This window comes from Gadus macrocephalus, chromosome 11 (assembly GCF_031168955.1).
Source record: "Gadus macrocephalus chromosome 11, ASM3116895v1".
Classification (NCBI taxonomy): domain Eukaryota; kingdom Metazoa; phylum Chordata; class Actinopteri; order Gadiformes; family Gadidae; genus Gadus; species Gadus macrocephalus.
Window position 1 is genome coordinate 7,968,410 of NC_082392.1, and position 19,083 is coordinate 7,987,492.

At 44.6% G+C, this 19,083-nt stretch overlaps 1 protein-coding gene across 12 annotated transcripts in view; it reads left to right on the forward strand.

The window, feature by feature from the left end:
• The first annotated feature begins 1,710 nt into the window (after nucleotides 1-1,710).
• epn1a (epsin 1a) overlaps nucleotides 1,711-19,083 on the forward strand; it is an 18,162-nt gene continuing 789 nt past the window's right edge. Inside the window, exons 1-13 of one of the 12 annotated variants that reach the window (XM_060063982.1) lie at nucleotides 1,711-1,836; nucleotides 4,928-5,072; nucleotides 5,363-5,464; nucleotides 5,836-5,994; nucleotides 6,294-6,422; nucleotides 8,158-8,278; nucleotides 8,636-8,793; nucleotides 9,486-9,662; nucleotides 10,744-10,827; nucleotides 12,226-12,526; nucleotides 13,210-13,374; nucleotides 16,038-16,280; nucleotides 18,020-19,083. The exon at nucleotides 18,020-19,083 is cut by the window's right edge and continues 789 nt beyond it. In XM_060063982.1, the coding sequence (XP_059919965.1) occupies nucleotides 5,396-5,464; nucleotides 5,836-5,994; nucleotides 6,294-6,422; nucleotides 8,158-8,278; nucleotides 8,636-8,793; nucleotides 9,486-9,662; nucleotides 10,744-10,827; nucleotides 12,226-12,526; nucleotides 13,210-13,374; nucleotides 16,038-16,280; nucleotides 18,020-18,495 (2,082 nt within the window). In that variant the 5' untranslated portion in view covers nucleotides 1,711-1,836; nucleotides 4,928-5,072; nucleotides 5,363-5,395 and the 3' untranslated portion in view covers nucleotides 18,496-19,083. Of the gene's footprint in view, nucleotides 1,943-2,627; nucleotides 2,717-2,774; nucleotides 2,911-4,927; nucleotides 5,073-5,362; nucleotides 5,465-5,835; nucleotides 5,995-6,293; nucleotides 6,423-8,157; nucleotides 8,279-8,635; nucleotides 8,794-9,485; nucleotides 9,663-10,743; nucleotides 10,828-12,225; nucleotides 12,527-13,209; nucleotides 13,375-16,037; nucleotides 16,281-18,019 lie in introns of those variants that run through there. The other 11 variants (XM_060063981.1, XM_060063985.1, XM_060063986.1 and 8 more) reach the window with 11 other exon arrangements.

The window sequence follows — 19,083 nt, forward strand, 5'->3', positions numbered from 1 at the left end:
GCTGCCGTTACGTAACAACAACACTGGCTGCTATCACAACTGACCGGCGACACTCCGGTTGCCACCGCCGTTGGTAATCCCGGGGTGGATATGGCCGCTCTAAAGTTCCCTGTTGGTACGTACACACTGGGGGGCTCAGGGGCCCTGCTGTGGAAACACGCTCTCCCCCAGGACAACTCAAACGCCACTTTCAACACTCCCACTTACTAGATTACCATGCACCCTTCTGCCTGCCACAGTTGTGATAAACACATAGTTTACACACAATTACATACCCCTCTGTACAGAGGGGCTTATTAAAGTGTGACGCAATCACATGTAGGTATAGTTATGTTTTCCCATTAGGTTTAATAGTAAGAGTTGTTGATTCATAATTATGTCCCAAACACACTATCGATTCCGACATGTTGTCATCAGATAATCAAGCATACATTAACATAATTGACACGTTTGCAGGTGCGTAACCAAAAGGGCTCTGACATGCAGGGATTCTAAGCTCTGATTGAGCTTCAGTTAAGCATATGTTGGCCGCTACCTGTTTGCATTGTATGCATGGGAATCCTGTCTGAAAGTGACTAGCCTAATTGTGAAAGAAAGAACATGATGCATGTGTGTATTCGATTTTTTCTATTATTAAACTTTACAATTTTGTAGTAATATGTAGCAATGAATGTCTATGACATAAAAAGTAATAGCCTACTTGGAACGTCCATCAACAACCATAACATATTAACGTGTGTATCTATTACGTAAAATCTATTATTGTTTTAGGTTTAGGTTTCACAGACATTGCAACATGCTTAAAAGAGTTGCGATGATAGTATCAGTAAGTGGACTCATTGCATAGTGTCACATTCCTTACTCAATTAACCGTTGATCTAATCACGATAATTACACATTTTACTCAAATTAAACGGATTAACTACAACATGATCTTTAAGAATGCAAAAAAAAATACAACAAGATGAACATATAAGCCCTGTTTAATTATTTAACTGCAATATAACTTGTTTGTTATCTGGGACCTGTTCCCATGTAGTTGTTTGCTTCAGATACCCATCAATGTATCCTGCCTTTGAGGGAGAGATGGAAGAAAAAAGTTGTGTAGGATGAAAGGTTTTCTTGCATGTGATCCACATGCAAGAAGCCAGCTGTTATTATATTTCTCTGAGGGTGGGGCTCAACATGTTTCATTTATGGTTTGCTGGAGGTTTGACTCTCTGTTGCACTCATTTTGCTTTCAGTGAGGACAAAATAGTTCAAGGTTGCCTCTTTGTGGAGGACTTATGCTACAACAATGCTGAGACCATAACACAGAAGTGTCTTGTGGCTGCTAAGGAGTTTGCTGTAATTAGTAGATAGAAGATAATAGACAATGTTGTAGGCCAATGTTTTTATTTATGTGTGCTTACATATCTTATGGTAATGTGGAATGAGTAATAATATTAAGTAAATCCCAAAAAAAAATTGCTGCATCTACTCAAGAAAAAAATGTGAAGGAAAAATAATGAACAACCTGGCCATATAATTTAATTATTAAGCTTTATCTAATTTTCCTTCATCCAAGTTTATTTTGAATGATTCATTCTGCAAATACTTACTATTTACTTGACTTATCGGACTAGATGCTGAATATTGGAAAAAATAGATTTTTGATGCATGAATAGATGCAGCGTAATATGCAGATGGTAACTTGCACTGTATGCACGACTGCAGCCCTTTCCACAGGCAGCCCTCACCTATGCATGAGTTTGTGCGAGGGGGTGCGGTCTGCACTGTAATTGATTACGGAACCGGAAACTCGGCCATCTCCTTGTACACTCAAGCTACAACAGGGTCAGTACTGACTTGATATAGACATTTATCATGGTATTTTTTGAAAGTGGTGAGACGCTGTGGGTTGTAGAGTGAAAGTAGAAACCGTCGCATTTTCCGACATAGGGTACGTCGCCGATTCATACTTTACATCATAAGAATCGCATTCTGTTGTCAATTTTGAATTAGCTGTTGCTAGCTAGCTAACGTCAGATGTTAGCCTCCTCGGTAGCCCAGATAGCTGACTGTAGGCACACCGAGAGGGCTGATCCTATCGGTCCCTGCATGGTTATATATATATATATATCTACACATACATGTGTAAATAGATAGATATATTATGATTCTGACGGACACGTCATCCCCATCCTGGTTTATGCCTGTGTTAATAGGCTTTGACCTAAATATCGTTCTGGGTTCGTTGTGAGTGGAAGTTCATAACGTTACTTATAATTAGCTAACTCCCGTAACTTGGCTCCCTGCCTCCACCACACCTTATCCCGGTTCGGGGACAACACACTGTACCTGACCCGCACCCTGGCACTGAGGTGTCAGGGCTGGAGGACGATGTCCTGGTCAACATGTCCCTGGACCCTGACCGAAGCTAATGTTGGTTAAACCCCCTGTGCGAAATTGTAGCTGTTGATGTGTATATTATTCAGTATAGAGGGGCTCAACCTCACCTGTATTGAGACTATGTCTACCGTGAACAGCGTGTGTGTGTGTGTGTGTGTGTGTGTGTGTGTGTGTGTGTGTGTGTGTGTGTGTGTGTGTGTGTGTGTGTGTGTGTGTGTGTGTGTGTGTGTGTGTGTGGGGGCGGGTCTAAAGTTGCATTGCTTACTGTCTGTAGAGAATGGCGCTAGGACTCATTGGTAACTCATTTAACGATCCCAGTTGGGTTGTAAGTATACACGTTATGTAAACATTTGTTACATTCATGATCATAAGTGTGAATGCTGCTGCTGCTGCTGCTTGTCGCACTAAAACAACAACATGCAGGTACTTTAGTGGGGGGGTGTACAAGACATTATTGAGAATATACCTTGGAAACTCATTCACGTTTAGCATTGTTTGCAACGTAAGGTTTTTCACAATGTAAGTACTTAAAAGTCTAGTGCTGTAAACGATTTATCAATGTAACATATCGGAAAGATTAATGTCGACATGTATCTGTTTAATGAGGGTACTAACCATCATAGTATGGAGTGTTTTGGGAATTATTTCCTAGTGTGTACACATAAAATGTAATGGTTGTTTTGGGATGAGTGGTCCGAAGTACTGAATGCTTAAAGCCTAAACATACTTCTTATCACTACCCGAATAGTCAAAAGATGCTCTTGTGTGTGTTTGAACTTTGGAACAGTGCTTTTGGTTTTTCAAACTGACTTTTGGAATGCTTATCACCATATGTTGGCTTATACAGTTTAGGCAGTTATTAGTCTAGTGGGTAATGTTTAACAAACAACTTAAATTGTAATAAAAATACATATTTGGCATTACACATTGAAGACGATAATTATTACATTTTGCATTTACTTCTCTCAAACTGTCTAGCAAAAATCTTAATGATCTGGGCTCGTTATTTTGTGTAGTGATATGCTTTGTTAAAGAATTGTCATTAAAAGTGATCGCTCAATGTTGTTCGTTAACACAGCAATAAATTGTCTCGTTCTAAAACCCTGTGATACTACAGGGCTCCAGACTTATTTTTTTCACTAGGAGCACTGTGGCCCCTAACTGAAAATTTTCACTGTATAAATATTTTGATAATAGATGCAGAAATTACAATGTGCTGTTTCAAATTCAGTGTCACATTTTATTGTGATTCTCATCTATCCCAACAGTTTCCAGGTTTGCGCATGCATGCGTTCGACAAGTACGGAAGCGACAGTTTCACGGGAGTGTGCCCGCTTGTTGTGCCGCTTGACAGGACGCTGAGCCTCCTCTCTGCCCGCTCGCCTCTCCATTGAGAATGCATTATCAGGCCCGACAAACGCCTCCCGTGTGAAAAGCCCTTTATGGCACCTGAAGCAGAGTCCTGCACTGGTTCGGGTGACCCGCACAATTTGGATGAAACGAGTCGGGTCGGACGACTGAACAGCGCGGGTCGGGCGCGGGTTTTGCGATTGCGAGCGAGACTTCACCGGTGCTGGATATGTTAATCAGCAGCGGAGGAGTCAACTCAAGCCATCAAAAGTGGATGATGTGCTTATTTTGCACAACAATCTAAAGCACCAAGCCAAACACCAGATAGTGTAATTCCCATCTAATGTTTCTAATTTTTCATCGGATGCGGGTTGGGTGTCGATATCAATTTCCAGCGGTTCTGGTCGGGCGACTGTCGGAACACGGGTCGGATGCGGTTTGAAGTATTGCGGGTACGGGCGGGTGCGGGGTTTGTAAAATAAGACCTGTGCAGGACTGACTTGCACTGGCACACTAGCCGTAGGTCAGAAGTACGAGTCAATCGTTTGCTCATTGTAAACGCACGTAGCAGGTTGTGAAATCGTTCTCCTTCGCACAGACGTTTACGTGCGCTCGATAACCTCTAGGACCCTCCACCTCGACGCATTAGCCACTTACAGTGGCCATTCCCTATCCTTCTTACACTCATTGGCCTGCTAAAGATTCCGGATTCACTGACGTGCCCCTTCGACGAAAAAAAAAAAAAAGGCCAAATTTACTGATGGAAAATTCGGTCGCACGCTCACAAATTTTGGTCGCAAAACACGACCATTTGGTCGCAGTCTGTACTATTAGGCTGTCTGGCTAGATTTCAGCTGTATTTTAAGCAGTGTAATTGGCTTATCAATTCAATGTCGACTATGAACTCAGTCTCTTGGGTGTAACTATTGTGAAACTTGCTTCTGGTAAATGCTAAATGTTATGCTTATTTTTAATCATGGCCTTTAGGTTATTTCCTCTTTTAAAACAGTTCCGGGTACGCCTTGCGCTATTTTGATTATGTGTTCTTCCTGTTAACTCCCACTATCTTAATGGCTGCAATGTAATGGTTGAGTTTCTCATTTCTCTTGTGTGTGAGAAATGCATCCAACACTTTCCCCTATGTGTATTGTTGTCACTGAATCTGTTTCTTGTTCCCTCCTTAAAGCTGTGATTTCTGGAACCCAAATGTCGTCCTGGGAAGAGACAGACAGGCTGAGACAGAGCTCTCCGTGACCGAATTGCACTGGAGGACAATAAACCCAAAGACGTCAAGAGGAGAGCGTCGTCCTTGCATTGCTCTTGCGTAACAGGTGTGCTTGGCACACATAGACACCAAGAAGAGACACCCTATAGAGCAGACCATATTATCTATCTAGCAGTCCACCCCCCTCTATCTTTCGCCCTCTATCTTTCGCTCTCAATCATTGTAGCGGGCATGCTCTGTCATGTTTAAATTCTCACGTAACCCGCCCTTTGACTTTATTGACCTCTATTATACTACTTGAACTATTCATGCGTACAATGGATTAATAACGATGTTGTACCGTGTTTAGCGGTGTTGTCTGTTTAATGACCCCCTTCTTCACATTCTGCCCTTTAGATTACAGCAGAGCTTGACAGCCAGACGGTTGCCATGTCGACTTCATCGCTACGGCGACAAGTAAAGAACATTGTCCACAACTACTCAGAGGCTGAAATCAAGGTTGTTCCCAGCTACTTGCCCGCCTTTCCTTCTCTTTGCTCAGCGCAGTATTGATTTCTAGCTGTTAACCTGGAACTGCCCCTTATATGTAGACCGCATGCATGCCTTTGCGGTGTGTCACGCATCTCTGCAGCACATCTGACATCCTGTAGTTGTTCTTATTCAGACCCAACCACCTCGCCTAGACTTCAGATTTCATGCTAATGCAGTGATGATGATTGTTATCTGACATCCTTGTTGATGGTGGTTACAATAGCACCTCCGCTTCTTTCCCTCATCAGCGCAGCATAACATCCAGTGTGTGTGTGTGTGTGTGTGTGTGTGTGTGTTGGGTCTCTCCAGTATGATAACTACTGTGTGTGGCTCCCCAGGTTAGAGAGGCCACCTCCAACGACCCATGGGGCCCCAGCAGTTCCCTCATGTCGGAGATTGCCGACCTCACCTACAACGTGGTGGCTTTCTCTGAGATCATGAGCATGGTGTGGAAGAGGCTCAACGACCACGGGAAGAACTGGAGACACGTATACAAGGTGCGTGTTTAGTTGTGTGTGAGACCTCCCAACGGTCGTTATTTTTCTCAATGTTAAACCTGCACTATGTAGCTGTTCTACTGAAGCTTCATACTCCATAAATAAATAATAATAAAAAATATATTAATCAATGCTAATTCTTATTTATTTTGGTCAACTTTTGCTGGCCCAATGGCGGGAAAATATTAGATGAAATGACATGTCTATGACTGAATCGAAAACTGCAATAACTGTCTAACATAGTGCAAGAAACTGTGTAAGCTAACGGGTTGATGTTTTGTTTGTGTTTCCCGGAGCAGGCCATGACTCTCATGGAGTATCTGATCAAGACAGGTTCGGAGCGGGTGGCCCAGCAGTGCCGGGAGAACATCTACGCAGTTCAGACTCTTAAAGACTTCCAGTTCATAGACCGAGATGGCAAAGACCAGGTATGCGTTCACACCCTCCAAACCACGCAGGGCTTACGCAATCGTTCCAGATGTGAGGCGCCGCTAACAGGCATTGTAAAGCGTGCTGCTTGGAATCCTTTCAAGGTTTTTTTACAATGCCCTCCGGATCTCGTGGGCAAACATTGGGACCGGCCAACAATAATGTTTTTATTGACTGGAAATTGGTCAACCCATGGCAAAAGGATAAACCTTTTGACATAGGGATGTACCCATCAGGTTTTTTACGGGACGATACTCATCACAGATTTTTTTTTTTATAGTGAAATGTATATTAATGTGGAGTTTTCGTATGAAGATCTTTGTGCACAGATTAAATATGTAGTTTGCATGATAGTGACAGTTATTGTTAATTTGTTGAGCTGATGGAAATGCGTTGTGTTCCTTTAAGATCCGACATGACAGCATGTAAACACAGATCACTGCAGAGATTAGTTTGTAATAATGAAGAGTGAAGCCAAACTGTTTTCTGACGAAGTTGAAACGCATAAGTTACGAAATTGTTGCGACCACCAACATCCGTGTATACATGGGAGATGCTTATAGTTGTTATTTTTGTCCCTTGTGAAGTGCTGTAGACCTGTTGTCTAGATATGCAAATGCATTGTACATTTAAAAGGCTGCAGGTCTCGTGTGTTATGATTTTAAGTGAGCGAACGCCTTAATGGTGACATTTTTAGTAGTCAAACTGTCCAACCAGACAGAGCAAGGTAGGATATAGTTTTCATTCATCTTTTATTGGATTTCATTTAGAGAGTTTTGCACACATTGAAACAAGTTGGAAAAGTATATCATTGGGATAGATATTGAGCTAAAAGCACAATTCCAATATTGAACAACGTAAATAACGCGTATGCAAATGAAGCATACATATTTTCTGGCTACCTTTGCCACAACTATGAAATTTGAACAGTACTGTATTGGTATAACACATGGTTCAGTGACATCCATGCCCATGGATGGAGTGCTGTCTACGGCTAAACGCAGCAGCTCAGTCCATGGGTCCAGCTACTGCGCATAGTGCTTATCTATTCTAGGTTTCAAAAGCCTTGAAGCCTTGGCTTCACATTGTAGCAACTATGACATGAAGGTACTATGGCTGCAATTGTCTGGCTGCATAACGCTTCGCTCTCTCTCATCTTCCATTCCACTTCCTTGTCCTATCAGGTCATTGATACTCCCGTAGTTTAAACTGACTACTTAAAGTTTAGGCCTACTATTTGTAGTGTGAACCTATATTAAAATATCAACAACAAAAACACGAGGAGAGTGAAGCCCAGTGAGCCCGAGATCAAAAAACAGGTACTTCTATGGTTGGGTCAAGCCTACCTTTTGTAGTCAGCGCAGTTTCGAGATGAATTATGTTAAAGCAGGATAACGTTAATTGTCTCAGTGACTGAACCTAATGAAGCTGCGTCTTGTGCGCTATCATCTTTGAGTCACGTGATCGGCTCCTCCAATCGGCAAATTTCAAGTTGATCGGCCATTCAATTTTTTTTGTCATAATATTTAAATAGATAATCGTTGTTTGCTTTACAATGGTTTAAATGTTGTAAATGTAATAACATATTTATCTTCTGATCTTCTGGTTCTGATATACAACTACAACACACAATTAAATATGAACGGACTGCTAAGACGTATCATTATGCTCCTCACGTGCACTGTTGGTCCTGGTCATTTCATTTTGAATGGGGCTCGTTCCTATCGTCCCCAGGGGGTGAATGTACGTGAAAAGGCCAAGCAGCTGGTGACGCTGCTGAAGGACGAGGAGCGGCTTCGAGAGGAGAGAATCCATGCCCTCAAAACCAAAGAGAAGATGGCACAGACCTCCAGTGGTGAGGCCGACCATTACCATGGACATGGACCTCTGCAACATGCTGCGCAGCACAAGCCCAGTACATTGACATGTTCTGGGTCATTTAGCAGTCGCTTTTATCCCTAGTGAGGCTGAGCACAATCAAGGCGGACAGATGGAGCTACTGCACAGACTTCGAAGTGCAACGCAACCAAGTTTTAAAGGAATGGATATAGTGAGAGAATAGTATAGTACCCAGGGATAGTAAGATAGTCGATTTAAAAAAACAAACGTAAAAAACAAACGTCATAAGATGTTGCCTCTCAACAAAGTTACTTACTTCTCGGATAGACGCTCATCTCTGACCTTAGCAGTGTGGTGTATTCATTTCTCTCAGCCTCCTCTGCTCCCTCAGCGCCAGGCCTGGGGGGCAGTCTCTCGTTGGGCTCCCACTCTGGGGGGGCCGACCCTGAGCAAGCCTGGCCGCAGAGCTCAGGGGAGGAGGACCTGCAGCTCCAGCTGGCATTGGCCATGAGTAAAGAAGAGGCGGAGCAGGTAACATACAGCAGCCTATCAGAGGGCGCTAGAGGCGGGTCATACCTGTACTTGGCTATGAATTCTGACAGCAATAGGCAACCATGTGCCATGAGGAGCATATATCGTTTTCATACCCAGCAGCCACTGAACATGCCAGTTTAACAAAGCACAATCTCTTGCAAAGTAACAAGTGCAATTTGCCACTCAATCGTTTGCCCAAGAGCAACACAAGCTGAGCGAATGTTTGAGCTAGAGGGTCTATCAGCTTCTTCCTGGCAGGCGTTAGTGATCCATCAGGTTCTGCAAAACCAATGGAGGCAGCCCCTCGAGGGAGGCATCCTTCTTTAGCACTGACTGAACGGTTGACCAACTGACCTGACGTAGATGCTTTTGGGGTCCGGTGAAAGGACTATTACTCGCCTCCGTTGTGTGATGCGGTTTGAGCGGCCGCCTGTGTAGGACACACTTATCTTGGTGTCTTGATTGCCGTGGTTAACTTTTGATGGGTACAGATTGCCCCTATGAGCTGACCCACCAGAGCAGTGGACTGCCGTGGCAGGTGGGTATGAACTGCATATACCCTAGGGCCCTCCAGCGCTCATGGTTTCCTATTGCTAGTATGTGGCAATGACGCGTAGTGCAATGCTAAACCAAGACAGTACTAAACCTGCCAACAAGTTACCTTTTTTTAATAGTTTTTTTTTTCTTAGTTCGGATTCCAGCACGTGTGTGTACGCGGAGAAAGCGATGACGGATTATTTACGCCGTTGCCCACTCGGCTTTGCTCTCACCATTTGACCCCTGACCTCCCCCAGACTAGCACGGCCCCTCTGGAGGACGCAGAGCTCCGCTATGCACTCACACTCAGCAAGGACATGCTACAAAAGGTCAGGGGTTATAGGACTTGGTCACCTGACCGGTCAACTAACTACGACCTATCTTTCTGTCCGTTAGTACGCAATCTTTCTTTCAATTTGATTCTTATTGATCAATCAAAGAAACAAACTTCTCTAATTCGCTTGTTAAAGGATGAAAAGGTTTGATTTGGCCATTCATCCCCTATATTGAAAACAATATATCTCTATAACAATAAACAATATAGTAAAATCTATTTTGGGGAATATAGCAGCTTTCCTGCTAAATATTGATATGTATTAAAAGCTGCACTATGGACATTAACCCTTCAAGCTAAGGACCGGAAATTATGTGATTTTGTAGCGTAATTGTGCATGGCATGACTTATTGGACTAAATTAACCCAGCAGTGACCAAGTGCTTTGCCCTCTCCCGTTTCCGTTTATCCAGAATGCATGGCTTAAATGAAGAATTCAACTCCTCCTTGCCTTCACATGTATTAACTCTGTGGGACTTCTCGATTTCTTTGGGGGGGATAGACATGTTGTGTATTTTTCTATTATCAGACCGATGTTTTTATATGCAGTAAATCTACGCTGAAGAAAGTTTAAACCTCATCAAGGTCTAACAAGCCTATCAGACCTAGGCTATCCTCTTTGGATGGTTTGTATAGCTGATAATTAGTTAACCTGTTGACTAATTCAGCCTTTGGAGTTATTTATTTTTTAGCTCATACAAACAGCTCACGGAGTCCCTGATGAAAAATCAACCTGTCCTTTCTCTCCACGGCAACGACACCAACACAAGCAAAATCTGGCCGCACCTTTTTGTACACGGGTTGGGGAACATTTTGACCGGCTTGGTGCTTCGGGACGTATGAATGAGCGGTGGATGATATGAGTGCTTTCTTTCATTTTTCACTTTTAATTTGATTCATTTTCCTTTCTGAAACTTCAGTTTCTTTTTCAGTTTCCGCCCTCCCTGGGGTCACACGTTAGTCCGTAGGGAAGGGTAAAGCCGCCCCCTGCGACCGCCTCGGTGTGACCTCTTTACGAAGGCGCCAGAGGGCCGCTGACCTCCCAGCTGTGTGTGTGTGTGTGTGCGCGGTTGGCAGGAGGAACGACTGCGCAGAGGTGACGACCTGAGACTGCAGATGGCCATCGAGGAGAGCAAGAGGGAGAAGCCAAAGCCAGAGGAGGTGTGTGTTGAATGTGCCTGTTTTCGCTACAGTGGGCACACACTCTTGAGCAAGTGCTGCTCTTTTCCTCTCTCGCTCTCCTGGCTTTACCTGCTCTAGCTGTGTCTCACCTGTGTGTGTGCGTTGGCGCGTGCGCGTGTGGGGAGGCACACTCAGCCGCACCTCAGTGAGGGCTGTCTGTGCCTCCTGGGGGTCTGCTTCATGGCTACTCGGTGAGGAGATGGCGGGTGTCTGCGTTAGGCCAATGACAACAAATCAAGCATTTTGCAATCAGATATTATTATTTTTTACGCTGCAGTCACATCAAAGTGGAGAGCTGGAAGCATGAGGATGAGGCGTGGGAGGAGTCAGACCAGGGGCGGAGCCGTAGCAGTGGGAGGGTAGCAGGCAGATTGGTTTATGGGAGGAGTCAGACCAGGGGCGGAGCCGTGGCAGTGGGAGGGTAACGGGCAGATTGGTTTATGGGAGGAGTCAGACCAGGGGCGGAGCCGTGGCAGTGGGAGGGTAGCAGGCAGATTGGTTTATGGGAGGAGTCAGTTTAGTCCGATTTTTCACGCTTCAACTCTGACTTCTGCCCTCAGCCGCCAGACTGCGTCATTTGAGGGTCGCCTCCATGTGTGTTTGGTTAGAAAATCTATTTCAGTTTGGCAGTGAGCCTCCAGGAAATAAAATATTCAGTTCCCTCTGAGAATATTCAAAGCATTCTTTTGGCTGGCTTTGAATATGCTCACCCAAAGGTGAACCCTTTTGAGTTTGATTGTCTGAACGCTCCGCCATCTGAAAGGACATGCATGTTAGGGTTCTCTGTCCTCAGTGTTTGGCCCGTAAGTGTAGTTGATCTGAAAAGGTTTTGTATATGATGGGGGGGATGACCTCATTAGATAAGTAAATGCCGAATATTTCCTTGTTTTCCATATGTGATGAGGTCATCCACTGCAGGCATTATGCGTGGCCTTTTTGTATGGAAGAATTATATTTTTTTATCATACCAACTAGTGGGGATTCTTTAGAATACATATTGCACTGCATATGACTTCAAATGCTAAATTCAAGAATCCACACCGTGTATCTGGCATTGTAAGGTATGACATTTCTTCTTTTTCCTTAAACCTCTATGCATATTGTAAACTCTAATTCACTCCCCTTGAACACATTCTAACATTAATATTGAATCTTTATCTGTTGTTACAATCCTACTGAAATATGCTAAAAGATAATACGTAATATTATAATCCAGAACCATTCTACAATAGTTTAAAGTGTCCTCTCCTCCTCATTACTTGTATGTATTTTAACTAACTCTCCTCTCCTCTTCCCCTGCAGTCAGCGTGTGTTGTGTGTGTTGAACCGTCTCTCAGCATAGCGGTGTGTTGTAACTCCCCACACTGTCCTGTCCAGGGCGCTCTCATGGAGCTGGGTGCTGTCGACCCCTGGGGAGCCGCCGGGGCCTCTGCCGCCGCGGCCCCCGTGGGCTCCGCGGGCCCCTCCCCTCCACACACTGTCCCTCTCCCCTCGGCCTCCGGGCCGTGGGGCGCGGCGCCCGCCGACCCCTGGGGCGCGGCCTCCCCCGCCTCTCCCCAGAGTGCAGACCCCTGGGGCGGGGCCAGCCCCCCCACGGTAGCCCCTCCTCCTCCGGACCCGTGGGGCGAGACCACCAACCACAGGGCCAACAACGTGGATCCCTGGGGACCCACCTCAGGTGAGTGGCTCCTGCTCCCGCGTACCGGCCAGGGGGATCCATACAGGGACGACCCAAGGGAACCCTCCGATGTCCTGGTCTTTGGAGGAAAACGACAAAAGCAAAAAATGTGCTCTGTTCCGCTGTCGTTGTACCGCAAGCTAACATAGAAGCCACTGCTCGTTTCCTTCTGTCATGTGTGTTTCCATGGTGACTATGGTTCTATATTCATCATCCACTGTGGTGCTTTCATTTGGAAAGCCAGCATGCTGGAACCAGCCCCCACCCCTCCTCCCCCCAGTGTCTAAACCACAGAATGTTTCTTATCCTCTTGTCTCTACTCAGGACTCACTGTGGCCGTGAGACATCTCTCTCCCGCCATGCCCTTTTGATTTGATATGAGCTAGCCTGTTCTCCTCAGCGCCCACCACCCTGTTCCCCACCTGGTGCACGGGGGTTAGACGGGGGCGGTGAAGAAGCCTCGTGAAGCTGCTTCACCGCCCCGTCTAACACCCGTGGCGACGGGGGATGGGGGGTGTTCCAGAGGTCTTGGGGAGACCACCGCTGTTTATACTCCCAGCCATGCATGCTGCTTCCCTGTGTACTTTGGACGGTTCTTGTTCTGTTATTTTAGTTCTGTTAACCCCCCCCCCCCCCCTCCCCCTCCCCTACCCTCCCTCCTTCCGTCTCCCTACCCGCTGTAGCAGTGACCCCCCCAAGTGCCGATCCCTGGGGCTCCCCAGTGGCCCCCAGCAATTCTTCATCAGGGGGGCCGATAGACCCCTGGGCGGGGAACGGGGCCCTCCCGGCCTCTGACCTTATCAATTCTGACCTGTGGAGTGGCACCGCCAAACACCCTAACGGCACAGGTACATACGTCCACGGCTCCCTGGAGTCGTAACACGCAGGTCGCGCTAAAACTATAGCGCGATAGGCAGTGTTGTGCCTAAACGCGTTCATTGAACGATAGTATAGACCGTTGCGATTCCCATTGAAACTAATGGCGCAGTGATTATTCTTCAAAACAAGAGCTGCTAAATTGTGAAAAATGAATTAAACTGTAATCAGACAAAGCGGTTTTATGCTATAGACCCTAGAGTGTCTGTGGTATAAAGGCTGGGACGAATTTCGAATTATAAATATGTACAATCCATAACGTTAGCTCTCTGGCTCGATCAGCGGACTAGAATACCTCCTAGAATCATTGCTTGTTGGCCGGAAACGGAAAGGGGGGCTGTGTACGTTTGGTTGTAGTCTTTTTGCTTGGTTCTCCGTCCCAACAGTAGGGCTAGAACTGAGCGAAAAGACTACAACCAAACGGGAACACCCCTCTCCCCCTTCCGTTTCCGGCCAACAAGCAATGAGTCTTCCAAAATAAATCAATGGGATTTACAAAATGCGCTAAATGTGCAATAAAACACGATAGAAATTGTATTTCGCTACGATACTTGATTCAACCACTCTATTTCATCCTAGACGTACCAGAAAGGGGGCTCAATGTTCAAAATACCGGAAAAATAATAATAGCTCACAGCAACATATTGAAAAAAAGAACTATGAACTAGTTCATTTTTGGAACTGTGAACTGTGAACTGAACTACTTCATTTTAAAATTTGTGAACTGAACTTTGAACTAGTTCACGTAAAAAGTGAACTTTCCCAACACTGGCGATAGGTACTATATATATATATATATATATATATATATATATATAGGGCTGTAACGATACGCGTATCAAACCGAAAATCGCGATACTCAAAGCCACGAACCTGTCTCGCGGTGTGAGAAGGCAGAAGCGCGATATGCCCTTTCTAACTCTTCGGTCAAATTGTCAGATTGAAATTTGCTAATAATTTGTCTAAATAATAGTCTGCTGACAGTGCCCCCTCCTATCGATGCCGTAAATATGTGACGAGATGCCCTCTCTGTGATCACAGCTCTCCGTGGCTACGGAGGATTGCATTTCTCCACAGCCGTCGAAGTCCTCATATGCGATATGAACGACATTTATCCAGAGTGGGCCAAGCGCGAAAAAAATTGCCTGTGTGATCCTGTCTCTATTGTTTTGTGTGATTTGACTGGCAGTTTGTCTGCTTATAGGTCGGAATGAAGCGGCCACCGATTATTGACAGGATGGGTACTTTATTCTACCGGACTCGTTCGCTTCTTCACTAGACACACGCGCTACCGCTCGCTCTCCTCGCTCGTCCACTCACTCGCTGACGTCACTCACACACGCATACGCACACTGCCATTCTCCCGCACACACATATGCTACTCGTAACACTATGCCTCGTTATTGCATGTTTTTCCTCATCTTAATAGTATTCTTTCGGTTCAAATCTGTTCATTGTTCCAAATTATTTGTTATTAAATGTTACATTAAGATAATTGGTATTTAAGTGTTGTTTAAATAAAATGCTTTTTAAATTTAAAAGAATCGTGGGATGTATCGAACCGTGGGTCAAAAATCGTGATACAAACCGAATCGTGAATTTGTGTATCGTTACAGCCCTAATATATATATAGATATATTGGGCTGTCAGTTAACGCAATCCAATTTTAACGGCGTTAATTTGTTTATCGCGCGATTAATGCAAATTCATATTAGATTTTTATTTATTCTTTTGGCCCAAAACAAAGAAGCAGTAGCCTGACTGCTATGTTCAAGGCAGTATGTTTGTTTGTTCATCGTTTAATTGCACTATAGGCTTTTTTTTGTATCTTCCTGTTTTGATCAGTATATGCCAATGTTGTTATCAATAAAAAAAGCACAAGGCAAGCCGATGCACTTCTCCATGTTGATAAGAGCATTAAAATTAGAACAATTAATGGGACAAAGAAATCAAGGGATATTTAATATAGAAAAAAGATTTTCGATTAATCGCGTATGACAATAATGTGATTAATCGCGATTAAATATTTTAATCGCTTGACAGCCCTAATATATATATATATATATACATACATACATACATACATACATACATACATACATACATACATACATACATACATACATACATACATACATACACAAACAATTATTTGCCGAAGGCGAAGTGAATAGTGGGGAATAGAGACCCCGAGACCGAAGGTCGCCTGAGTGGCTAGTTATTTAGTATGAACGTGTAGTTCATACTAAATAATTGTTTTAGTATGAACTACACGTGAACACTCCAAAAATAAACAACTTACACATTTTTGCCAGGTTTGAGATCTCAATCATGGGATATTGACGAATATCCTGAGATAGCGAACCAATCAAATTGCGCCATCTTAGGAGGTTCACGTGTAGCATATACTAAATATATACGGATCAATATATATATCGGTACTCGCTGGGCAAAAGAAAATCATAACCCATTCTATACATTATTATTCATTAATTTGCATGCTACATCTCATTCTCCCTTGTGTGTTTGTGATAGTGGTTGATCTAGAAATGTATGAGTGCATTGCACTGTGCCCACGCGTCCCTCCCCCCCCCCCCCACACCGATACAACCCCCTCTGCCTGCGTCCCTCCCAGGCGACCCCGAGAGACGGGGCTCCTCGGCCACGGGGGGCGACAGCATGGGCTCGCCGGTGCCCTTCGACCTGTCCTCCCTCGGGACCACGCTGCCGGTCCGCAAGACCCCCGAGTCGTTCCTGGGTCCCAACGCGTCGCTGGTGGACCTCGACGCACTGGTGTCATCTAAACCCAGGGCCAAGCAGCCTCCGCCCCCCTCCATCTCCTCCTCTTCAGCGCACAACCCTTTCCTCCAGAGTACAGGTCAGTTTAGGCTCCGCCCCCGCATGGCCGCCTCTTCTTTCTCTCACTTGTTGAGCTGGGTAAAGCGGTTTCAGGCAGGGCATATAGGAGTCATTATTTGGTAGTGGCTCCTGATCCTCCACAAAAAGGTGTGCGACACCAAGTGCTTTTTAATGTCAATCAATAAAGTCTGATTTAAGTGTGATGATGATCCACAGTCTACCCTAATAACCAAATGGCCATTTTTCCAAGAGAGTATCTTAATATGTCAATTCTACAAAACATGAAAAAAATGAACCTGATTTCATGACTCTCAGCCTGTTGACTTGATTGGGCAGTTCAAGAATGAGCCTGCTTAGTATGCCTTCTCACACACTCATTGCATGTTGTGCAATATACATCACAATCTCTGAGACTGGGCAGGGGAATGACGACCGAGTAGAGGTAGCTTTTGTTAATGTTGTGAATCATGGTTTTTCACTCAATTACAAGGGTAGTGTTTACAAGTATTTTATTGCACCCCTAAAGCATTATATTGTTTGACGACCGGTGACCAATGGGTTAGGCACGTGACCTGGCCACGCTTCCTTGAGAGATCAGTTTTAATGACAACATATCTCTATTAGGGATCGACCGATACCGTTTTTTTTAGGACCGATACCGATATTTTTTCATCAGCCTTAGCCGATACGCCGATACGCCGATACCGACTTTCTTGAGCGTTTTTTTTTTTTTTTTTTTTTTTTTTTTTCTCAAAGAAACATTTATTGAACTTCAATATAAAAAACAATATTTAACAAATAGTAAAAACAGGTGAAGTAGAACAAGTAAGAACAAGTAGATGAACAATATTTAACAAATAGTAAAAACAGGTGAGGTAGAACAAGTAAGAACAAGTAGATGAACAATATTTAACAAATATTAAAAACAGGTGAGGTAGAACAAGTAAGAACAAGTAGATGAACAATATTTAACAAATATTAAAAACAGGTGAGGTAGAACAAGTAAAAAAAATAAATAAAATAAAATAAAATCTGCGAAAATCTGCCGCGTATCGGCCGATACCGATACACGTAAAAAACGCGAATATCGGCCGATAATATCGGCCGACCGATATATCGGTCGATCCCTAATCTCTATCTCCAGTCTAGATTCAATATAGCGCAAACCACCTCTTAAGAAGGTTTAAAAGCGGTTGTCAAAAACTCTCAAACAACAATTCCCGGCAGTTTAAACGGGTAAAACATCAGTCTTTTTTTAATTTGCGGTTTAGAACAAATTCAAAATGCTTGTACAAACAAGGTCAAGGTCAAGCAATCACACTTATTCGTTAATTGTGTCTTAAATTAAAGTAACCCAGGACGTGCAAGATTTCAGATTTCTGACTTAGAGATGGTTCAGGTTTGGAACTATCTCTAAACATGAAGAAGAAAGGGCCTTTTATACTCTTAAACCTAACCCTGAGCTCCAATGAATTCTATCCTGAGGTCACAGAGCTATCCAGCATTCAAGGCTTTTGACCAATCGTTTATACATTAAACACACTACTTAGTTCCGTCTATAGCTGTGTAACACAATGGTAGCATTTTAGATTTAAACTATTTCCCCCCGTATCAATAAGAACTCAGATTGCAATGTTCCTCAGACCATCATTTTGAATTGTAAAACAAACCTTCACTTAAATGAACACTACGATGCCCTTAATAACCATTTAATCACCAAGATCCCATGCAGAAACTGTACCTGTCTCCATCTCCCAGGCTCGTCTCCCGCCCCCGGCATGGCAGTGACCCCCGGCAGCACCATCTCAAGCAGGGGCGTGTCGCCAGCACCTCCCTCCTGCTCCAACCCGTTCGGCGCCTCCATCTCACCACAGCCGTCGTCGCTGGGCCTGAGCGGCCTCCGCTCGAGCCCCGTGCCCCCCAACCCCATGCTAGGGATGGGGGGCATGGGGTCAATGGGCTCCATGGGCTCCATGGGTTCTATCGGCGTAGGCATGGGGTCTCCGGGAATGGGCCTGGGCATGATGCAGCCCAACCCCATGGGCATGCCCTACGGCGCTCTCTCGCCCATGGGGGCCACAGGCCCCTCCCTTTTCCTGGGTTCTGGAGGAGGGGCGCCTCCTCAACTGATTTTGGGGGGTCCCGGCGGAGCAGGGGGAATGATGGGGGCGGGGGGACCGATGGGAGGAGGGGGAGGCACGACGGGAGCCAGCACCAACCCTTTTCTTCTTTGAGAAAGTTTCACCACAGCTCCCCCTCATCAGTTTCCACCTCCCCCCACCTCTCTCTCCCCATCACCTCTCCCCCCAACACACACGCACACACACACACCGTTGGTCCTCCTTCAACACAGAACAGTTTGTGTCCAAAACAGAAATTGGTGTACATCTATATATTTAAAGAAAAGAATCATGTAACAAATTATGGTCATTTGTTTTCCATAGAGCGCTTTACAATTTCTACTGATGGAATATGTTCTTATCTGGTCACTTAATTTCGCAGTGGGTTTTCTTGGGTGGGAAATAGACATCTATTTATTTTGTTATAATCCTGTTTTAGTCCATGTATTGTTTCCGGTCCGGTCTGAGACCAGGTGGGTCTACGATGAGTAGTGTCTTCACTATTGTATACTAATACTGCACTGATAGAGAGGGAGCATGGCCACTAGAAAACAGAACAGAAACTAACTTTTGTCCGACTCGTCTGTCCCTCTTTTCCCTCTGAAATGAAAAGCGTGCAAGAAGGATGATTTTATAACGAACTCCTGACTGGGACTTGGACTGGGAAGATTTTTAGCATTTCACAATACCAACGTTTTCACA